This window comes from Lycorma delicatula, chromosome 9, assembly GCF_047948215.1.
Source record: "Lycorma delicatula isolate Av1 chromosome 9, ASM4794821v1, whole genome shotgun sequence".
Lineage (NCBI taxonomy): Eukaryota > Metazoa > Arthropoda > Insecta > Hemiptera > Fulgoridae > Lycorma > Lycorma delicatula.
Window position 1 is genome coordinate 22,038,592 of NC_134463.1, and position 22,076 is coordinate 22,060,667.

At 31.6% G+C, this 22,076-nt stretch overlaps 1 protein-coding gene across 2 annotated transcripts in view; it reads left to right on the forward strand.

Moving 5' to 3' along the window:
- wake (ankyrin repeat and fibronectin type III domain containing protein wide awake) overlaps positions 1 to 22,076 on the forward strand; it is a 302,255-nt gene that overhangs the window by 202,969 nt on the left and 77,210 nt on the right. For both annotated transcript variants that reach the window (XM_075374448.1, XM_075374446.1), the window contains exon 2: positions 17,279 to 17,365. In XM_075374448.1, coding sequence (XP_075230563.1) covers positions 17,279 to 17,365 — 87 coding nt within the window. The remainder of the gene's footprint in view (positions 1 to 17,278; positions 17,366 to 22,076) is intronic.

Consider the following 22,076-nt stretch of genomic DNA (forward strand, 5'->3'; position numbering starts at 1 on the left):
TAGAGATATAAGGTGATTTAGACGCCAACAAGAACACACGTACAAATGAACATTAATAACCGGAAAACTTCCATCCGGTTTTTTGGGTTCCCTAGGTGTTACAATATCAAGATCCGGTGAAAACCGCATTTGCCAAAATTGGACCGATTCCCTTCTAGAGCTATAGCGCTACATAGGCGAGAAAGTAAGAAAAATATATAGAATCCATAATTTTAGATAAAACAGTAGCTATTTTTTAGGAAGGTGGTGAAATGCTGTTGCCAATTTGCCAATTTTATTCTGAAAGCATTTGAACTTATATAAGAGAATTGTTGGTAAGTGGGTTTTTAATTATTAATTACACTAGCAGACCCGGTAATGCTTCGCTATTGCTATATTTAAGTATATATATATTAAATGAACAGTTTGAAATATACATTAAAATTGAAAGTTTGATAAAACATTAACAAAATAAACATCACGGAACGTCACAAAATGTAACTTTTCCCCTTTTCCCATTTTTTCCTATCCTTTTCCCATTTTCATTTTTACCATATTCCCTTTCCCCATTTTCCTCCCCTTTCCCCTTTCCAGCCACCATTTCTCTTTCCATTATTTCCCTTTCCCCTTCTTCTTTCCCGCTTTACCCTTTTATTTTTTCTCCTTTCCCCTTTCCATTTTATTTTCCCGTTTTTCTTTTTCCCATTTTCCCCTTCTTCCCTTTTACCTTTTTCGATTTTTTCCTTTCTCCCTTTTTCCTGCGCGTAAATCGGTCCAGTAGTTTTTTACTCTATAGCGGACACACATATCGGAAACATTGAAAAGGAATGATAAAATATTTAGTATAGCGTGTGTTGCTTTTACGTCCAACAGATAGTGCTGTTTTTCAAAAAAAGCATGTTTTTACTTGTCACAGGTATCCCTAAGGTATACCTAAGATGTCATATCTTAGGTATATAAATAGTAGGTATATAAAAACATTCCTGTATTCGAATGCAACGTTGTGTCGAAATTTTAACGCAATCGGTAAGAACTTTCGGAGATTTAAGATTTTGAACAAACATTTGTATTTTTATTTATATCATTAATCACACCAACGGGCCATGTTTGATAAAATTATTATTTTTTTTTTTTTTTGTCTTCAGTCATTTGACTGGTTTGATGCAGCTCTCCAAGATTCCCTATCTAGTGCTAGTCGTTTCATTTCAGTATACCCTCTACATCCTACATCCCCAACAATTTGTTTAACATACTCCAAACGTGGCCTGCCTACACAATTTTTCCCTTCTACCTGTCCTTCCAATATTAAAGCGACTATTCCAGGATGCCTTAGTATGTGGCCTATAAGTCTGTCTCTTCTTTTAACTATATTTTTCCAAATGCTTCTTTCTTCATCTATTTGCCGCAATGCCTCTTCATTTGTCACTTTATCCACCCATCTGATTTTTAACATTCTCCTATAGCACCACATTTCAAAAGCTTCTAATCTTTTCTTCTCAGATACTCCGATCGTCCAAGTTTCACTTCCATATAAAGCGACACTCCAAACATACACTTTCAAAAATCTTTTCCTGACATTTAAATTAATTTTTGATGTAAACAAATTATATTTCTTACTGAAGGCTCGTTTAGCTTGTGCTATTCGGCATTTTATATCGCTCCTGCTTCGTCCATCTTTAGTAATTTTACTTCCCAAATAACAAAATTCTTCTACCTCCATAATCTTTTCTCCTCCTATTTTCACATTCAGCGGTCCATCTTTGTTATTTCTACTACATTTCATTACTTTTGTTTTGTTCTTGTTTATTTTCATGCGATAGTTCTTGCGTAGGACTTCATCTATGCCGTTCATTGTTTCTTCTAAATCCTTTTTACTCTCGGCTAGAATTACTATATCATCAGCAAAACGTAGCATCTTTATCTTTTCACCTTGTACTGTTACTCCGAATCTAAATTGTTCTTTAACATCATTAACTGCTAGTTCCATGTAAAGATTAAAAAGTAACGGAGATAGGGAACATCCTTGTCGGACTCCCTTTCTTATTAGGGCTTCTTTCTTATGTTCTTCAATTGTTATTGTTGCTGTTTGGTTCCTGTACATGTTAGCAATTGTTCTTCTATCTCTGTATTTGAACCCTAATTTTTTTTAAATGCTGAACATTTTATTCCAGTCTACGTTATCGAATGCCTTTTCTAGGTCTATAAACGCCAAGTATGTTGGTTTGTTTTTCTTTAATCTTCCTTCTACTATTAATCTGAGGGCTAAAATTGCTTCCCTTGTCCCTATACTTTTCCTGAAACCAAATTGGTCTTCTCCTAACACTTCTTCCACTCTCCTCTCAATTCTTCTGTATAAAATTCTAGTTAAGATTTTTGATACATGACTAGTTAAACTAATTGTTCTGTATTCTTCACATTTATCTGCCCCTGCTTTCTTTGGTATCATAACTATAACACTTTTTTTGAAGTCTGATGGAAATTCCCCATTTTCATAAATATTACACACCAGTTTGTATAATCTATCAATCGCTTCCTCCCCTGCACTGCGGAGTAATTCTACAGGTATTCCGTCTATTCCAGGAGCCTTAAAATTATTATAAAACTCTTATTTAAATTCTTATTTGTGATGTTTTTATCCATAAGGATCAGTATTGATATTAACTAAAATGTGAATCTACTCTTCAAAGACTGGCCTAATTTCGATAATTATTATTATTACAGTTGTAGGTTTTTTTCTAAATATAATCAATGGAAGGTTTTCTTTAACGAAAATTTATGTTGTCTACATACAAATTTGAATATATATTAATTTTTTTGTCATAATCGTTGTTTAGTATTGAATTTTTGATATATTGATTTACAGCCTAATGACATTTTGATATTAAAATATATTTTTTTTAAATTAATTTAAAAAAAATTTAATTTAATTAAATATAATTCATACTGCCGATGTTATTATTTAATTAACTGTAGCGCAAACTTAATCTATTTGATGAACTAAATAAATACCCAATGAAAATTATTTATGTTGAATAGTACATTTATTTTGTCTTTATATATCATTAAAATAATAATACCTGTATATTACACGTCCATTTCTTTTTGTGTTTATTGTTTGATTCCCAGACGGGATCAATCAATAAAATTAATGTAACAATAGAATTAGAAACATACTATTTTTTATATTTTTTTCAGGGTAACACAAACCAGTTCTTAATGGTTTAACCTTAAATTATATGTAACAATAGAATCTAGAACATAACAACCGCATTCAGTGAGCAAGAGTTCATGCTCGGTAGTAATAACTTTACACCATTTTTTATATTTCTTTATATTTTTATCAAGACTAAGACATTTGCATTATTTACAAGGGTTACTTTTATATCATCAGAGTTTTTTTTATTTTAAATAAAACTAAAAAGTTGTAAATAAAACATAATTTACAAACAAAAATACAATATCAACTTAAATACTAGATCGTGGATACCGGTGTTGTTTGGTGGTTGGGTTTAAATTACCACACACCTTACGTACGGTCGACCTTGAGATTGTACAAGACTACACTTCACTTACATTTATACATATCATTCTCTGAAGTAATACCTTACGGTGGTTCCTGAGGCGAAACAGAAAAAAAAGCGTTAACTTCACAAATCAAAGTTTGATTAATTTCTAAAGTTTATTTTATAGTATACTTTATTTATAGGTAATTTTATTGTAACTAACCCACCGGGTTGGTCTAGTGGTGAACGCGTCTTCCCAAATCAGCTGATTTCGAAGTCGAAAGTTGAAGGTTCTAATCCTAGTAACGGTAGTTACTTTTATACGGATTTGAATACCAGATCGTAGAATACCGGTGTTCTTTGGTGGTTGGGTTTAAATTACCACACATCTCACGTATGTTCGACCTTGAGATTGTACAAAACTACTCTTCATTTACATTCATGCATATCATCCACTTTCATCTTCTGAAGTAATAACTTACGGTGGTTCCTGAGGCTAAACAGAAAAAACAGCGTTGACTTCACAAATCAAAGTTTGATTAATTTCTAAGTTTATTTTATAGTTTACTTTATTTATAAGTAACTTTATTGTAACTAACCCGCCAGGTTAGTCTAGTGGTGAACTCGTCATTGCAAATCACCTGATTTCGAAGTTGAAGGTTCAAGGTTCAAATCCTAGTAAAGGTAGTTACTTTTATACGGATTTGAATACTAGATCGTGGATACCGGTGTTCTGTGTTCTACCAGTAGGGTTTCAATTAACCACACGTATCAAGAACGGTCGACCTGAGACTGTACAAGACTACACTTTATTTACATTCATACATATCATCTTCATTTATCCTCTAAAGTAATACCTTACGGCGGTTCCGGAGGCTAAACAGAAAAAGAAAGAAGTTTATTGTAACTATTCCCTTTTGACGTTTCATATTTTCTTTAAATCAATTAAGTATTTTTATAAGGTGTATAAACTTCATGATACTCTTATATTATGCACTCAAAAGTATTAAATAACAAAAGAGTTTGAGAGAGAAAGAGAAAGAGATGTTAAATATTTAAAAATGATATAGTAACGTCATCTCTTAAAAGTGTTACAAGCATAACCTAGGCGATATAATGTGTATATAGCTTTCTCTCTTCCTCATTATATATAAGTCTTCCCTTTCTTTCTATTCCTCTGTTGCTGTATCATCCTCTCTTTCTTTATATCTATATTCTTCTTACTCTTTGTCTTCTTCGTAAATCAAGTATGCTTCATGATTTTATGTTTTTAGAAAGATAATTAATTATAATGAAGAAAGTGGCGATGCGTAAAAGAATTGATTAAAGTGTTTAAAATTCTATTATGAATATTAAATTGCTTTATATTGCTTCATGAGTTAAATAACTGTGGTTGAGATACGTTGACAGTCGCCGAGTAGCATCTCTGTCTGAAATTTAATAAAATATTTTAAAACAATTTTCCATTAAAAAAGAAGCAAATTTGAAATTAGGTTATATTTTATAAAGAAACCACACTCTCTCTCCCTCTCACCTATCTTACGCATACACGCGCGCGCGAGAACACACACACACAAAACGCTAGTAGGCATAGCATAGATTCTGTTATTAATCGGTTTTTATGGGTGTTTTTTTTTGTTGATTGCTGTCTATTAACTTAATAAAATCGTTGAGCAGTTTATCTAGTTTAAATTTAGGCCGCGACCACTCCTAGCCCTGCCAAAAATTTAACCACAACAGTCAATCTACATCAATAATAAGGGCACTCAAATTAAAATGGATATGACTAAATTATAAATTAGATAGCGAGTTTATATTAAAATCCTCTACGGAAGCGTAATACCGTAGCCGAAAGATATTTGATACAGATAAGTACTTTATACATCTTGTAAAAATATTTAATACTTTTTTTAAAGTAATTCATAAATAAATGTGACGTTAAAAGGAAGTAATTACAATAACGATTAACTACCCTTAAAGTACACAATAAAAGAACTTTAAAAATCCGTATTAAAAATTAATCAATTTGTCTTTTTATTTTGTTTTGTGAAAAGCCAACGATGAACTAGAATAACTCGACGTAATTTGAAATCGTTATTTTTGTTTTTAGTTTTATTTCTATTTAAAATAAAAAACCTCTGATGATATGAATGATATGATGGAAGTAGCCCTTGATTTATAAGTAATGTAAATGCAAAAATTTCTGTTTTCATTAAAAAAATTAAGAAATGTAAGAAGTGCCGTAAAGTTATTACTATTGAGCGTGAACTCCGGGTCATTGAAATGCGGGTATTACGTTCTGGATTTTATTGTTACATATAATTAAAGATTAAATTATTATATATATCATACAGGTATTTTAATCATATATATATATATATATATATATATAGTATAAAAAAATGTATACAATTTTCCAAAATTATAATCCCCAAATCTTAAACACAGAAAGGTTTTTTGAAAGTTTTTACGTTCTTGAATTATCGTTTGTTGGTAGGTGTGTTAGATTTAGAGAAAATTTTACTTATACAAATTTTTTAAGAAGATTAACCCTATGTATGAATATTTTTATAAAAGTTTCTTAAAATTTATTGTTCACCTCTAAAAAAATATGCAATGTCTTTTTCTTTTTTTGTTTAACTATTATAATTTTTATTACTAATAAGACGAGAAAGTCATGCAATATTTTGGCTTTTTTTTTTAAATAAATAAATAAAATTAAAAATCGTATATTGTTTAATTCAATTATATCAGAAGGGAAGGGTAATTTTTGGTATACATTTGTTTATTTGTGCCCCTATAATTCCAGAATGGCTGTACCAATTTTCATTAGATAATAATCAAACGATTTATCTGAATTTTGTAAATAGCAGTCGATACATATAAAATGTTACAAAAAAAAACCAACATTAAATAAGAAAAAATAAAATGTGGATGGTAGACACAATTTTTTATTGTAAAACGAAAGGCTATATTGTTTGAAATTAAAATAATTTAATAACACAATCAATACAAAATATTTTATTTACTTGTTTGCTTATAATTTAAAAGAATAAATTACTTTAAAAATTAAAAACAAAAACTTATTTGTATCATTCTAGTCAAAATCTTCGGTTGAGAAATATTCATGAAGTAAAATTGTCATATACATGAATTTTCGTGAGGGTTGAATCTTCACAAAATATCTTTAAAATTATTCAATAACTATAAATTTAGAATTTATTAAACAATTTTCTTAATATAGATTCTTTTTTTTCATAATATTCTGTTAAAATTTACATTATTCTTACTTATACATATGTATATATATATATATATATGTACAGAATGATTCACCAAGAATGTAACACAGTTTTAGGACAAGTTCTACCGGTGAAAATAAATGAGAAAGTACATACAAACATAGTTTCGCAAACGCTTAGTTAGCGATATCAGCTGGCGGAAAGATTTCGCCCTGATTTCTCTGTTTTCGGTAAAATTAAGCCGGACTGTAATTCTTGGGACCCAAATTAAGGGTTAAAATTAAGGCCCCTGAAAAAACCCGGCCTGAAAATTTTTTTTAAATTTCAGAACTGTTTTTTTATTTTTTTTTTTTTAAATCATTAAATTCAAATTTATTCCAATAATAATTTTACAAATAGATATACAAAGTTCCACTTTCAGGAATACCTAGAGCAACATATAAGCTTTAATGCCAAATGTATTAAAACATAAATGAGTCTTAAAATATAGCCTAATCTAAATACAATTAATCTAAAAATTTGTCACATCGAGTCTAGTACATATTAATAATAATCATTACAATAAGGCAGTGTGTGGTTCAACCAACAGTAGTACGAAGATTGATAATATTGTAAATTTTGAACACAATTTTAATTTTATTCGTTGTATGTTAATTTTATTCATTCTAATTTAGAAAACAAAACACTAGTGTAGCAACCCATTTCTTCGCCTTTAATGAAGATATTTTCAACAGTTATGCGCTTTATACTATTGTCTAACATGTTATAAATTTTACGTCCTAAATGATTTTCGAAACCATTCTTTAAATACAGCCGGGATTTGTCTATTTTCTGCAGTCATACTTCTTGTATTGTACACATTATTTGTTTTGTGATCTTTACAACCATTGAAAAATACTCTTAATACTTTGTATATGTAAAAGATTCTTTATGGTTAAAATATTCGGTTTTTTGAAAACCTCAAGAAACAGGTTGATTGATTTTGAAATCCATAATTCTAATTATTCTTTTTGTGCTATTTCCATACTTTTTAAGTGAGATGTATAAGTGCCTACCCAACATTCGATTACGAATTCAATTCTAGATTTAATAAACGCGTTATATATTCCAACCAGTCATTTTTGATTGCAATAATGCCGTAACTTGTAAAGTTTGTATGAGTGTAATAATAATTAATTCCTTAATTTTAATATATGAGGCTTCCAACTTCATGAAGTATGTATATAATCAGGCCTAAATATTTATTGGAATTAGTTTTCCTTATACATTCACATACACAAATAGTGTACACGAGCAAGAGTGTTTATGATACTTTACAGAGAAGTTTGCTTCCTCCCTATCCAGGAAATTAACAAAATTAGATTTACTTGTGCTAAGAACTAGTTTATTATTGTAGAACCAATCTCTGATAATAATGAGATTTTCTTTCATCTGTATTAGGTAGATTTCATAAGAAAGCTACCTATTGTAATGGATACCATGATTCACTTCCGGAAAATTTCGACATATCTTTATCTTTCACATCCCTCAGACCCCAAAACCACCGTCAGTTCAAATATTTATATATATATATATATATATATATATATATATATATATCACTTTCTTGTGGACAGCCTTAATTTTGCGCCAATCACTTTCAAATTGGTATATAAAATATAACGACCCAAAATCTCGGTCGAATTCGTTAATGGGCAGAATCGGACCATGATGGTGGAAATGGGGAGGGGGCTTTTTCGAAAAAACAAAATATTGCTATAACTTTCTTATTAAGTAAAATATCGAATTCGTTAAAAGTTCCTACGATTCTTTGTATAAGGGCCTAAAATTTTCCTAAGTAAATTTTTGTGATATCACTAACCATTGGCCCAGGGGATTTAAAAAATGGGATTTCAAAGATAAAAAAAATCATACCTCCCTTAATAGTTACAGTATCGAACCTGTTTAAAGTGATCGTTAGTCCTCTAAACATTACGTAAAACTTTTGTCTGAAATAATTTTTGATATGATCAACCTTTACGGCAAGGGATGACCAAAATGTTGCTGGAATTGTAAGATGTGGCTTGTCGTATGTTAAACATGTGAAACTTTTTTTCACATGCAACCATTGTCGTATTGAGTATATTTGAAGTTTTTCTTAATTTTAAGGTGGGAATCTTTTTTATCCCTACTTAGCACCGGTGAAATCTACCTCCGCCTTCTGAAATCTACCTCCGCCTTCCGGTGTGCCGAAAGGAATTTTTTTTTAAATCTTCCCGCATATCGCAGCTATATTCTACGGCAGAATCATCCGCAAAGAAGAGTCATTTCCCGTAAAAAAATTTTCATTACATAAGTCATTAATGAATATTGAAAACAGAACAACGGAGAGGACAGAACCGTGTAGAGTGTCACCTGATATTACATTCCGATCACTTAAATTGTCACACCCATTTGACACACTGTAGACAATTTGACAGATAAGATCCAAACCAGGTTAACGCGATACCTCTAATCCCTACTCACTCCATTTTTAGCTAGGAGGATTTTCTGTATCAAATTCTTTTTGTATATCTAAAAGCAAAACCGAGCATTTTTTACCTATATTTATGCTGCTTACCACTTTAAATAGTTCACTTAGTACCATTTCAGTATTTTTACTTTATGAATCCAATTGACTCTTACTAAAAAAAAAATTGTTTTTACAGAGAGAATTAATTAATTTTTCTTTCATGACACGTTCTATTATTTTAGATAGGACAGGGACCAAAAATATCGGTCGGTAATTTTCCACCTCTCTTGAATCACCTTTTTTTGAAAACCGGGATGACTATAGACTTTTTGAGCACTTGCGGGAATATACCATTTCAAAATGTATTAATGATAAATTTCAATATATGTACAATATTTTTAACACATTTTTTATAGAATTCGATGGATATATTATCATGACCACTTGTTTTTTATTTCTCAAGGATTGAATAACCCTTTCAGTCTCCTCTTTACTGGTCGTAAATATAAAAAAAGATTCACAAATTCCTTTGTGGATTTTCCAGAAAAATCCTTTGCGGTGTCATAGTAGTTTTTGAAAAATTTTAATATCCTCGTTATTTCATTAAAAATTTGATTTTGGGAATACTTTTTTTATCTAAAAATTTTATTTATCCGGTATGTTGTGATAACTCTGAGGGCAACAGCTTACACATAATTACTAAAAAATGTTTCCAATTTTTGAAGTTCTATACGCATATAGTGCAGGCGAAACCGCGGTAAGAGACACTACTATACGAGTTTAATATACTCGTATAGTAGTGTAAAAAAACATGTTTTTAGGCAATAAATTTTTCTATTTTACGTCGGATATTATAAAAACTACTGGAGACATGGTTCTGGAAACTGGTTTATTCAATTTGGAAGGTCAAAAACCATAAGAAACCCCTTAATTACCCCTTAATTTTGGTTCTTAGAATACAGTATGGTTTTATTTCGCACTTTGCCCAGGAATCAGGGCGAAACTTTTTGCTAGCCGTAACTCGCTAACAGAGCGTTTCCGGGCCCTTGTTTATGCAAACTTATTTCGTTATTTCTGCTAGTAGAGCTCAGAGAGCTCAGAAATCACTGGTAACACTACGCGAATCTCTCTCTCTCTCTCTCTCTCTCTCTCTCTCTCTCTCTCTCTCTCTCTCTCTCTCTCTCTCTCTCTCTCTCTCTGTGTGTGTGTGTGTGTGTGTGTGTGTGTGTGTGTGTGTGTGTGTGTGTGTGTGTGTGTTAGACCTATTTTCTATTATATAATGTAAATATATAATTAATATATTTTTGGTAAAACATGAAATATCTAAGTAACAATAGTAGGGCTTATATTTTCCCTTTCTCTTTCTTTTCCTTTTCAAACGATAAATTTAATTCCTTTGCAATTGCTTAAATTTATGTATGACAGCTGTGATAAATGATTCAGATAAGATCTTTTTCCCATCCATAATAGAAAAAACTGTTCAGTAATATTTTCTGAAAACTGTAATAGTAGTTCTTGCAGTTTATAAATCTTTATTTGATGTAATAATCTTACCATTATGTTCGACGTATAACAGTGCTATACTATTTCTATTTAATGTTTTACAGTTATTTTATATATATATATATATATATATATATATATATATATATATATATATATATATAGAGAGAGAGAGAGAGAGAGAGAGAGAGAGAGAGAGATTGATTCATGAACAATGTAACAAACTTTCAAGACTTGTTCTTCTGGTGAAAATAAAAAAGAAACTTCACTTAAACATAGGTTCGAACACTTCGTTAGCAAGTGTCGGCTGGTGAAAGATCTCATCTAAATTTCTGTGTCTTCAATAAAATTAATCCAGATTGTCTTTCTAGGGACCAAAATTAAGGGGTAAATATAGTGGTTTTATAGAAATATGACCTGGAAAATTTAATTATTTTATTTTTGGCATAAAATAACTTTATTAAATAATTAAAATACTTATGATACCTATGCCAAAGAAGAACAATGCCAAATATTGTAAGGATTATAGAACTACAAATCTAATATCCCATGCTGCAAAGCATTAACAAGAATAATACTGCACAGGATAGAGGGAAAGATAGATAGAATGGATGAAAGCAGTTTGGCTTTAGAAAAGGAAACTGAATAGGACACAGTAGATTCTTTGAGAGTTTTAATGGAGAGGATGATAGATTTAAACAGTTTTATATATATGTTTCATTGACTGGGAGAAAGCCTTCGATAGGGATAAATGGGATAAACTAATGAACGTTTTTAGGGAAAGAGACTTGGATTAAAGGGATAGAAGATTTATTAAGGAATTATACATAGAGCAAAGGATACGGTTCGAATAGAAGGAGACAAAACAGAAGCAGTAAAGATGGGAAGAGGAGTTAGACAGGGATGCTGCACGTCACCAATCCTTTTTAACATTTATGGAGATTGACTAATTGAGGAAGCTTTGGAATACTCTGAGGGTGTTGATTATGCAACAGTAGGAGGAGAAAAAATAAAGTCAATTAATTATGCAGATGATCAAGTAGTAATGCTATAACTAAAGAGAATCTACAACAATGATGGATAGAATAAGCAATGTAGAAGAAAAATACAAAATGGGAATAAACGCTGATCAATCCAGTGTAATGAGAATATCGAGGGAATACAGTGCAACAAAGATTACTGTTGAGGAGAAACAATTAGGACAGGTTTGTAGTTGTAAATATCTTGGAAGCACAATAAAATTTGATGGAAGTTGATCGTCCATTAAACCATGTAAACCTTGAAATTCATGATTTCTTATGTTTTTTAACCTAAAAAATGGAGTAAAACAGGTCTCAGAACTCTCCCATAGTTTTCATGATATCCAACGTAAAACAGAAAAATTCAGTAATGAATTTTGAAGTATAATAACTTTGTAAATGGACTAGTAGATGTGAAAATATTATTTTCAAAACTTGTATAGAATTTTATTCTGAGAAAATTGATGTAATAAAGTTTATGAAAAACAAAAAAAAATATCAATTTTATTATTCAAAACAGAACATAACTTAAAATAAAAATGTTATGAATTTGTAAAAATTAAAAACAGCTGTTTTTAATACAATAAACTAAGACTTTTGAAAATTAGGTTGGCAACACTAACTGCATCTTCAAAATTAATTTGAATTATCAACTTGATGTAGTACCAACTCATTTCACTATTAAAGTAAGACAGTTGATAGATGAAAAATTTACTGGTAAATGGATTGGACATAGAGAGCTTGTAAATTGATCATTTTGATCACCAGACCTTACTCCCTTACGGGAAGTATCACCTATTTACACTTCCTGTTTATGGAGATGGGTGATATGCAAGGTATACAAACAAAAAAAGACACACGTAATGAACTCATCGCTTGCATACTCAATGGTGTTGCCCTCATCAAAGAACACAAAGATATCATCATTAGGTTGGCGACAGAAAATTTCATCAGACTAATGATGAATCTTTTCTTTTTCTGTTTAGTCTCTGGAATCACCGTAAGGTATTACTGCAGAGGTTGAATGAGGATGATATGTATGAATGTATGAATGAAGTGTAGTCTTGTACAGTCTCAGGTCGACCATGCCTGATATGTATGGTTAATTGAGACCCAACCACCAAAGAACATCGGTAGGTATGATCTAGTATTCAAATATCGTCATATTCGTCATCGCAAATCAGCTGATTTCAAAGTCGAGAGTTCTAAGGTTCAAATCTTAGTAAAGACTTTTACACGGATTTGAATACTAGATTGTGGATACCGTTGTTCTTTGGTGGTTGGATTTCAATTAACCACACTACTAGATCGCGGATACCGGTGTTCTTTGGTGGTTGAGTTCCAATTAACCACACATCTCAGGAATGGTCGACCTGAGACTGTACAAGACTAAATTTCATTTACATTCATACATATCTTCCTCATTCATCCTCTGAAGTAATACTTTACGGTGGCTACTTCCGGAGGCTAAACAGAAAAGGAAAGAAGACAAATGATGAATAACCTAATGATGTGGAAACGAGTTGAAAAGCGCATCGAAGTCAGTTGTGACTTCCTAAAGAATATTTATTGTAAATTAATACAGTATAAACCACAGTAACCCACCAGGTTGGTCTAGTGGTGGACGCGTTTTACTAAATCAGCTGATTTAGAAGTCGACAATTCCAGCGTTCAAATCCTGGTAAAGGCAGTTACTTTCATATGGATTTGAATACTAGATCATGGATACTGGTGTTCTTTGGTGGTTGGATTTCAATTAACCACACATCTCAGGAATGGTTGAACAGAGACTATACAAGACTACACTTCATTTACACTCATACATATCATCCTCTGAAGTAATACCTGAACGGTAATTCCCGGAGACTAAACAGGCAAAAGAAAAAAAAATATAAACCATATCCCAACCCCCCTAGGGGAAGACACTCACCTTGTGACGATTCCGGTAGTCACCCCCCCCCCCCACCGTTTCTAGCCCTGATGGGCTTTAACGGGAGTCGTCTTTGGACCTTCTAACTGATTACACCTCACAGTAATAAGCCAGGCCTCGGTTGGGATGCCACCGATGTAAATGCCTCGGTAGACATTTACATCAGTGATTTTTAAATCAGCTTTTGCCTTCGCTGCAGGCCTCTTCCGGATATCTTGACTGTCCTACATCGTTGCCCTCTGGACTAACTAACCGAGTTGGCGGAAGCACGAACCCCGCGCCTACTTCTACATTTAAATAAGCTACTTGTGATTATAAATGTTTCATATCGTACGAGTCTATTTGGCAAATATAATGCATAACACCAGCAATGTTGATCGCAACAACGGAATTTATTCCTATTTCCCTTAACGTTCTCATCTCGTTCTGATCTAAGCCTTCAATTAGATTACACCTACGGACTCCGGTCTGGTCTACCAGGAAGAGGTGGACAGACCGCCGACTCCCACTCAGCTCCATCGCACAGTCCCGCGTGACATTTACTTCATCACCTAAAACAACCATCGTCGAGACGGCGCTACAACCCACGGCTGCATGGATACCATGCCCTCGGCAGTGCAGTCACCATCCCGCCGACAGCTATATTGTTATTCATTTACTAACCGCTCTCGTCAGTATAAACCACAATGAGTATTTTTTTAAGCAAATTAAAACTATTTTAATTTTTCAAAGGTCTAAATTTATTGCTGGCCTCCGTGGCGCGAGTGGTAGCGTCTCGGCCTTTCATCCGGAGGTCGCGGGTTCAATCCCGTTCAGGCATGGTATTTTCACACGATACGAAAATTGTCATTCATCTCATCCTCTGAAGTTAATACGTAACGGTGATCCGGAGGTTAAAAAAATATAAATTTATTGTACTGAAAACAGCTGTTTTTAATTTTTGGAAATTCATAACATTTTCTGTCAAGTTCTGTTCTGTTTTGTTTTTAATAATAAAAGTTGATTTTTTTTGTTTTATATTTTATTACATAAATTTCCTCAGAATTAAATTCTCTATAAGGTTTGATAATTTAAGTTACGGATCTATTAGCCATTTAACAAAGTTATATTTCAAATCCAAAAAAAAAATATCGTGTTTTTCGTCACAGAATTTTTCTGTTTTACGTTGGATATCATGAAAGCTACATAAGATAAAACTGAGAGATCTGTTTTATTCCATTTTTTAGGTCAAAGAACGTAAGAGACCTTATATATTATATTACATATATAACGCCTTAAAAATTTCGGTATGATTTCATTTCACCGGGGGGAACTGAAATTCTAGCGAAATTTTTCGTTAGCCCTAACTCTATAACAAAGCGTTTTTGAACATATTATATTTGTATGAACAATTTTCCTTACTTCAAGCTCTAGAAACAGTTTCCAAATTATTAGATTCAGTTTCCTCCTGAATCACTCTACATATAAAATATAAGAATCATTAAATTGATCTAGATAATGGATGAGATTCTCTCCTATTGTGGACCACGCAAATAGAAATAAAGCAAAATCATTATTTTTAAAACAATAAAAGAAATTTGTAATTCTTTTTATAAATTGTTAATTGTAAATTACAGTGTGATTTTTTACGTACTACCTTTGTAAGATTATGATTAAAAAAAGTGAACATAAAATAATTCTGAAATCCCATATTTCATTTAACTTTGTTAGAATTCGATCGTTAATACGTTAAGAAAACTCAAAAATTAGTTATACAGAATATGTAATTCCTTTTCAATTTTTCTGACCGTCAAATCTGATGACACTATATGAATTTATACATTTTTATTTTACTGATTTGTTGGCAAGAGAACGTAATTTTTAATTTAATTTTTTTCTCATTCTATAAATTTAAACGAACGTAATATGTTAGAGAGTATGTTTGTAATAATGAACTGTGGAATGTAGTATCAAACTCCGTAGATTTCTGTGCTTTCTCTCTATATATCAGTAAAAATGAATGAACTGAAAGGAAATTTAAGGGTGAATGGGTATGATCAATTGGAGGAACGGTTGGTGGTGATTCGCTAAGGGGTATAGAATTTTCCATAGTGATTTATTGGCTGGTTCCTAGTGGACTTTAACTCTTCCTTTTGCAGTCACTACCTCCCTTTCACCCTCTTGCGCGCTCACACGCACTAATATACCGCTATACAGGCTACTCATACCCCAGCCCAGATGAATTCATATAATAGTCTATAACGTAGTCGACTATAGTCAATATTGCGTTGCATACTTAATTTTTTTCCTTTTGATTTATTGATAATTCATGCATGTAATTATTGTATTTTTTTCATTTTATTTTTTCTAGTAATGATTGATACTTCATTAATTTTATTTTCTGTTGATTTATTCTTCAACGAACTGTATACGAGTATATTTGCATTAATTTTATTGATATAAAATTTTATAACTCGTGTTTATTATTCATTCCGAATTATTAATTTTGATTTAATATATTTAACTTTAAAAATAAAGGTAAGGTTTTCTACAATTATCGTTAAACATTTTTATGCATGATTTATTTTCTTCAGTTCTTTATTTTTTATTTATAAATAATTATATTTCATTGTATTTTACTGAATAAAAAGGTAACAAACACAAAAAGTGTTTGATTTCATAAAAATAATAACAGATTTCATAACAATTGTGATACTCTTGTAAAACGGACGTAATTACTGTAACTAATGACTTTAACATTACAAAATGACAATCATTTATTTGTTTTGTATTTAATTTTATTATGTAATTTTTACATTTTTATATATTTTAATTATAAATTCCTCCTGAAGATGGTAGAATAGCCGAAAGCGCATGAAAAACTCAAATGGAATTTTGGTAAACTGTTCCTAAAATTATATTTAATAGTTATTTTACCAACGGTGCCATGTTCGAAAAAGTTAATTTTAAGGTAACTTAAACAAAAAAAGTAAATATTAGTCAAAATGGTAATAAAGACATGATTTTGCTGCTTCTTCTCAAAATATATCCTCTTTCTTTAGTTAAATATGACTTATTACTTCCTCTATTGTCACAATTTCATAATATTTATTAGTTGCTTTCTTTTAAAGTAAACATGTTCTCTACACAGCCAATCCACGTAGTGAAAAGAGTGATAATTTTTTTTTTTATTTTTAACGATTTTAAATTAGTATTTCATGATATGAAACTTTTATAAATAATAAAAAAAGTTACCCTTTTTATTTAAAAAGTTAATCTAAATTTTCGAGTGATCTGTTTAGTTCAATTATCTACGTAATAGTCTCACAAAATTATTTCTCTCATTTATAAGTATAATCCTGAAAAAAATATATTAAGGAAAAAGATAGTTTATCAAAATAACATACCCCCTAGTTTACATTCTTTGATCTCGTAGAAATAAATATTTAACTTTTTTTTGCTAAATCTTTAAAAAAATTATTTAATTTGCCTCATGTTCAGTAAGATACAGTAAAAATCGAGGGTTTAGTTTTATTTTATTTTTGTTTTTTAGTTAAATTTTGATTTATTTTTTATGGGTTTGTTTGTATTTTTTTTATTTTTTTATTTTTATTTTTTTTGATAATGAATAGAAAACTCGGGGTCCACAGAGGAGATGTATGCTGGTCGTGTTGCTGGATGTCGTAAAAAATTACCTCGAATGGACATTCATCTACATGGTAAGGTTTTGTTGTTTTTTGTTTCTTTTTTTGCTTGCTTTTTTATTTAGTAGTTTTGTTTATATTCAATTTGTTTCAATTTTGAGCACGTCATGTACACAAGTTTAGTAATAGTTAAAGTAGTATTTAGTATTTTGATTACGTTATTTTTAATTTAAACTAATTAAATCTATTTATCGTTCTACGATTAACTGAAATTAATTAATTTATTTCTGTTAATGTTTTATTTTATCGAAAAGGTATTTTAGAATTTGGATCTGAAATTTTCAGTTAAGATCTAATATTTTAAATTACAATGCTATTTTGTGGATTCACTGACAAAATTCCACTGCATTCAGTTTCATAGTTTTCTTTGTATTAAAATTGTTGCTAAGTAGTTACTAACTTCTTTCAGATTTTCTTTTTTCTTTAAAAAAAAAATAAAAATAATAAGTTTACATGTAATAAATATGTAAATATGAATGTTTCCTCTTCAGTGCCATATATAATAACATTTATATAAATAAAAATGTAAATGTTGGTTTGTTCAAAATCTTAAATCTCCGAAAGTTCTTCACCAATTGCTTTGAAATTTTCATACAACGTTACATTCGAATACGCGCTTGTTTTTATATACCTACTATTTATATACCTAGATGTCACACCTGCGACAGGTAAAAGCATGCTTTTGTTGAAAACAGCGCTATATGTTGGACGTAAAAGCAACACACGCTATACTAAATATTTTACGATTCCATTTCAGTGTTTCCGATATGTGTGTCCGCTATAGAGTAAAAAACTACTGAACCGATTTACGCGCGGGGGGAAAAAGGGAAAAATCAGAAAAGGGAAAAATCTAAAAACGTAAAAGCGAAGAAAGTGAAAAGGGAACAAGGGGGAAATGGAAAAAAGAAAAAAGGGAAAACGGGGAAAAGTAAAACGGGAGAAAGAAATGAAAATGAGAAAAAAGAAAAGGAGGATAAGGAAATAAGGGAAAGAAAAATGTGGGAGGGAAATCGAGAGGAAAAGGGGGAAATGGTGGAAACGAAAAATGAATACGGTAAAAATGAAAACAGGAAAGGAAATGGGGAAATTAAATTAAAGGAAAGGGGGAAAGTGAAAGGTTAAATTTTGTGAAGTTACGTAATATTCATTTTGTTAATCTTTTATCAAACTTTTAATTGTGTTCATTTAATCTATATATTGTCGCCGAATGGCTTCGACGGCACGTAATTCATAACCTTGTGGTGGCTCTGAAAGGGCCGTTTTTTTGGCTTTAGCTTGAGAAGAGCTGTTGGGTCCGGAAGATGGACTCCGGCGAAGTCGGGGAGTTGCGGTTCGTCCATTGAAGTCCGACCGAGCTTTCCCTCAGCGGCAGTTGGATCCCCTCTACAACGTGGCAATGGTGGCCGCCAGAGCCCCGCAGTGTAGGGCCGGCGTCGGTCGTCCTTCGCCAGCGCGGCCGAGGCGGTTCTCCCCGTGCAATTCCACGCTAGGCCGGCTCCTATTGCCCGGCCAGGGCGATTGAAGCCCGGCGAGCTGGAGCTGGAGCGGGAAAGTAGCGTCCGCATCCAGCGGCTCCCTCGACGGGCCGGCCAGGCCTGCTGCTCCGACGGGAATGTTGACATCCGCCGGTAGGTCCCACATTGAGCCGGCCAGGGTACTTCTTCTTCAGGTGGTGGTCGACGATGAAATTGCCAATTCACTCTCGTGCATATTCTTTTATTGGAGCCTGAGAGTGTTGGGGCTGCAGCGCCGTTATGGTGGGAGAACTGCGTGGTCATCTGCGCGGTGGGGGTGATGCTTGTATCAGCGTGTCCGTATACTGTGCGCCCCGCTCACATCGTTGCTACCGTTATCGCCCGCCGATATTAACTTAGGCATATATGTGGTAACAAGATCAAATCTACTCAATCTAGCAATAGCAAAGCATGTCTGCTAATAAATAAATAAAAATATAATCCATACTTATGTAAAATACCAATTTTTTATTTATTTTTATTTTACCTTCTCTTTATTTGGCTTTTCATTCGTATTTTTTGGTACAAAAAATGTATTAGCCAAGAAAGAGGCAGGTAGAAAGTTTTTTTTATATAATTTGAGAATTTCAATGTAGTTCTAGTTTTCCAATTTATGGAGCTATATTGCTTAAACAGATACACAGAAAACTGATTTTTCCTGCAAACCAATAATAATAATAATCCCTACTAAAAATGTTAAGACAACTCAGACTACATCCCAAATTAATAAACGTGATAAAACTGACCCTCACAAACACTAAGTTGAAGGTAAAATTCAGAGATGAGCTCTCAGAACCATTTGAGATCAAAACAGGACTGTGCCAGGGTGATGGATTTCACTGCTATTATTCAACTGCACTCTAGAAATAGTGAGGGAATGGCTCAAAAAATGCCCCCTAAAAGTAAAAGTAGGCAGAAAAATCAAAACAAACTGACTTGGTTTTACCGACGACTTGGCACTGCATGCAAATGACATTGGCAAAGCTAAATCACAGATATTAGATCTTCAAAACATTTCAAATAAAATTAGCCCCAAAATATCTTTCTTAAAGACAGAAATTATGCCCCAAAAACCAACATGATTAAAAGAAGTAAACATAAGTGGTAATAAAATCAAAATAGTAACTCAGGTTAAATACCTCATAGAAATAATAACAAACAACTTAAATGAAAATAAACCTCGATCCAGATAAGAAGAAATAAACTAGCTAAAGCTTAAAATTTAGACTCAACAACAGTTACAAAACCAGAAGCCACTTCTGCCGTAGAAACACTCTTCCACCTGAACGAACAATCAGAAACAGACAGACTCCAGAAAATCAAAAGAAGAACTGGAAGAACATGCATCAATAAAAAGTACTAGAAAGATGGGCGGTGGTGGATTGTGCCCAACAAAGTGGGTTAAAAATGGTATACTACACTGCACTTGAGCTCGGACAGCTGATCTCAATGTAGTATACAAGCTGTAATTTTGTAATAAATTAGTTCCTAATCTAGGTGCTTATTTTATAGAAGATTTTAATGATTATTACTTAACTTCAGTGACTTAACTAACATGACATCATAGCTAACAATATTATCATTAGCACTCTAAATTAAATAAAATAAAGAGATGTATGATAGCGTTTTATTTATCTAATAGTTTTAAATAGAGAAAGATAAGCAGAATAAAAATATTGTAATCATAAAAAAGACCTTGATATTTTCAGAAGATGGGCAAAATAAAAACAAGAAATTAATAGACTTTTTTTATTTTAATAGTTAAAAGGAACTAAAGTATTATATATAATAATGTAGTAAATTAAGCATTATATTTGGCTTCTGATTGCTTTATGAATTTATTCTGGATTTTAGTTAAATGGTTTTTTTCAAATAAATCGATATCTACGTAAAAAGGGTGTTAACAATAATAATGTGATAATCTTTTTTGCTTGGTTGAGAATAGAGATATATTTATTTAATTTTATTTATATTCATGACAGTATCTTAAATAACAATCTATCGTTTTTCTCTTGCTTACTTTACATTTTATATTCTGATCATTATACTTTCACTTTTATTTGAATTGTAAGTTTATGAGATCATTTAAATTTTAGAATATTTACCTAATTTTTTCTCTTAATATGATACAATCATAAATATTGATTTAATTTTTAATCAAAGTAGAAGTAGTTGAAGATCATTATGGTAGTAAGAATTCTATTTTTTAATGTTTTCTTCAAACGTTTGTTTATTGATGCTCATCTTTTATACAGCCTCTTCTACTAATTCCTTTTCATTTCTTTTATCCTCAAGCAGCCTCTTTCTCTTCATTTTTCATTCTCACCATGTTTTCATACTTAAACCCTCTCTCCTTGACCTCTTTATTTTCTTTGGCTAATCTATTGGGTCCTAGGTCTTCCCACTGTTTATCTTACATTTATTTCATTTCTGTTTTTACTCTTCCTTATCATTCTCTTAAAACAATAAAATAACTTTAAAATTCTATCATTTATCCAAGTTTCAGAGTCTACACTCCTCTATTCTTTTATGATGTATGTTAGAATCATAATATCATAATGATTCTAGGCAGCCTGAAATGAATCACAAGTCACTCTTTATGATAACATAATTAATTGTAGTTCAAGCCATGAAAATAAAATGTATCCTTTACCAGCCTTGCTAGGGTAAATGATGTGTAAAGTGATTTCCCATTGCCTTTCTCACCAAACTAAGTATTCAATTATATCTCGCACTAGCCTACTGAAATGCAGGTAATGTTCAGTCATACAAGTGATACCTTCATTATGTTCACCAAAGGGAATAGCTGTTTAGTAAGACCATACTCTGAAAGAAAGCAACTCTGATTAGTGCCTCAGCTGAATTAAATGCGTCATAGCCATAAGAAAGATTTGTAGTATAAACTAACAAATTAATGTTCTACTATAAAGCAGTATTATAATAAGTGCCTGGGCTAATCCAAAAATAATGGTATATTTAGAAAACCAGTCATCATAATCTTTTAAACATAGGCTCAGTTGACAGGAAATATCTCCAAGATTTGTTCTGTATACTCTCAAGATCAGTGGAATATGCATGCGCAGGCAAGCCAACTCACAATGCAGTTGCAGTCTGTAGTAGTTAGTCGAGATGTAAATCCCACAACAGAAGGTTCGTGTGTGCTTTTGTTAGTGGAGTTTTAATCAGTTATTCATGTTCAACGGCATGTTCAA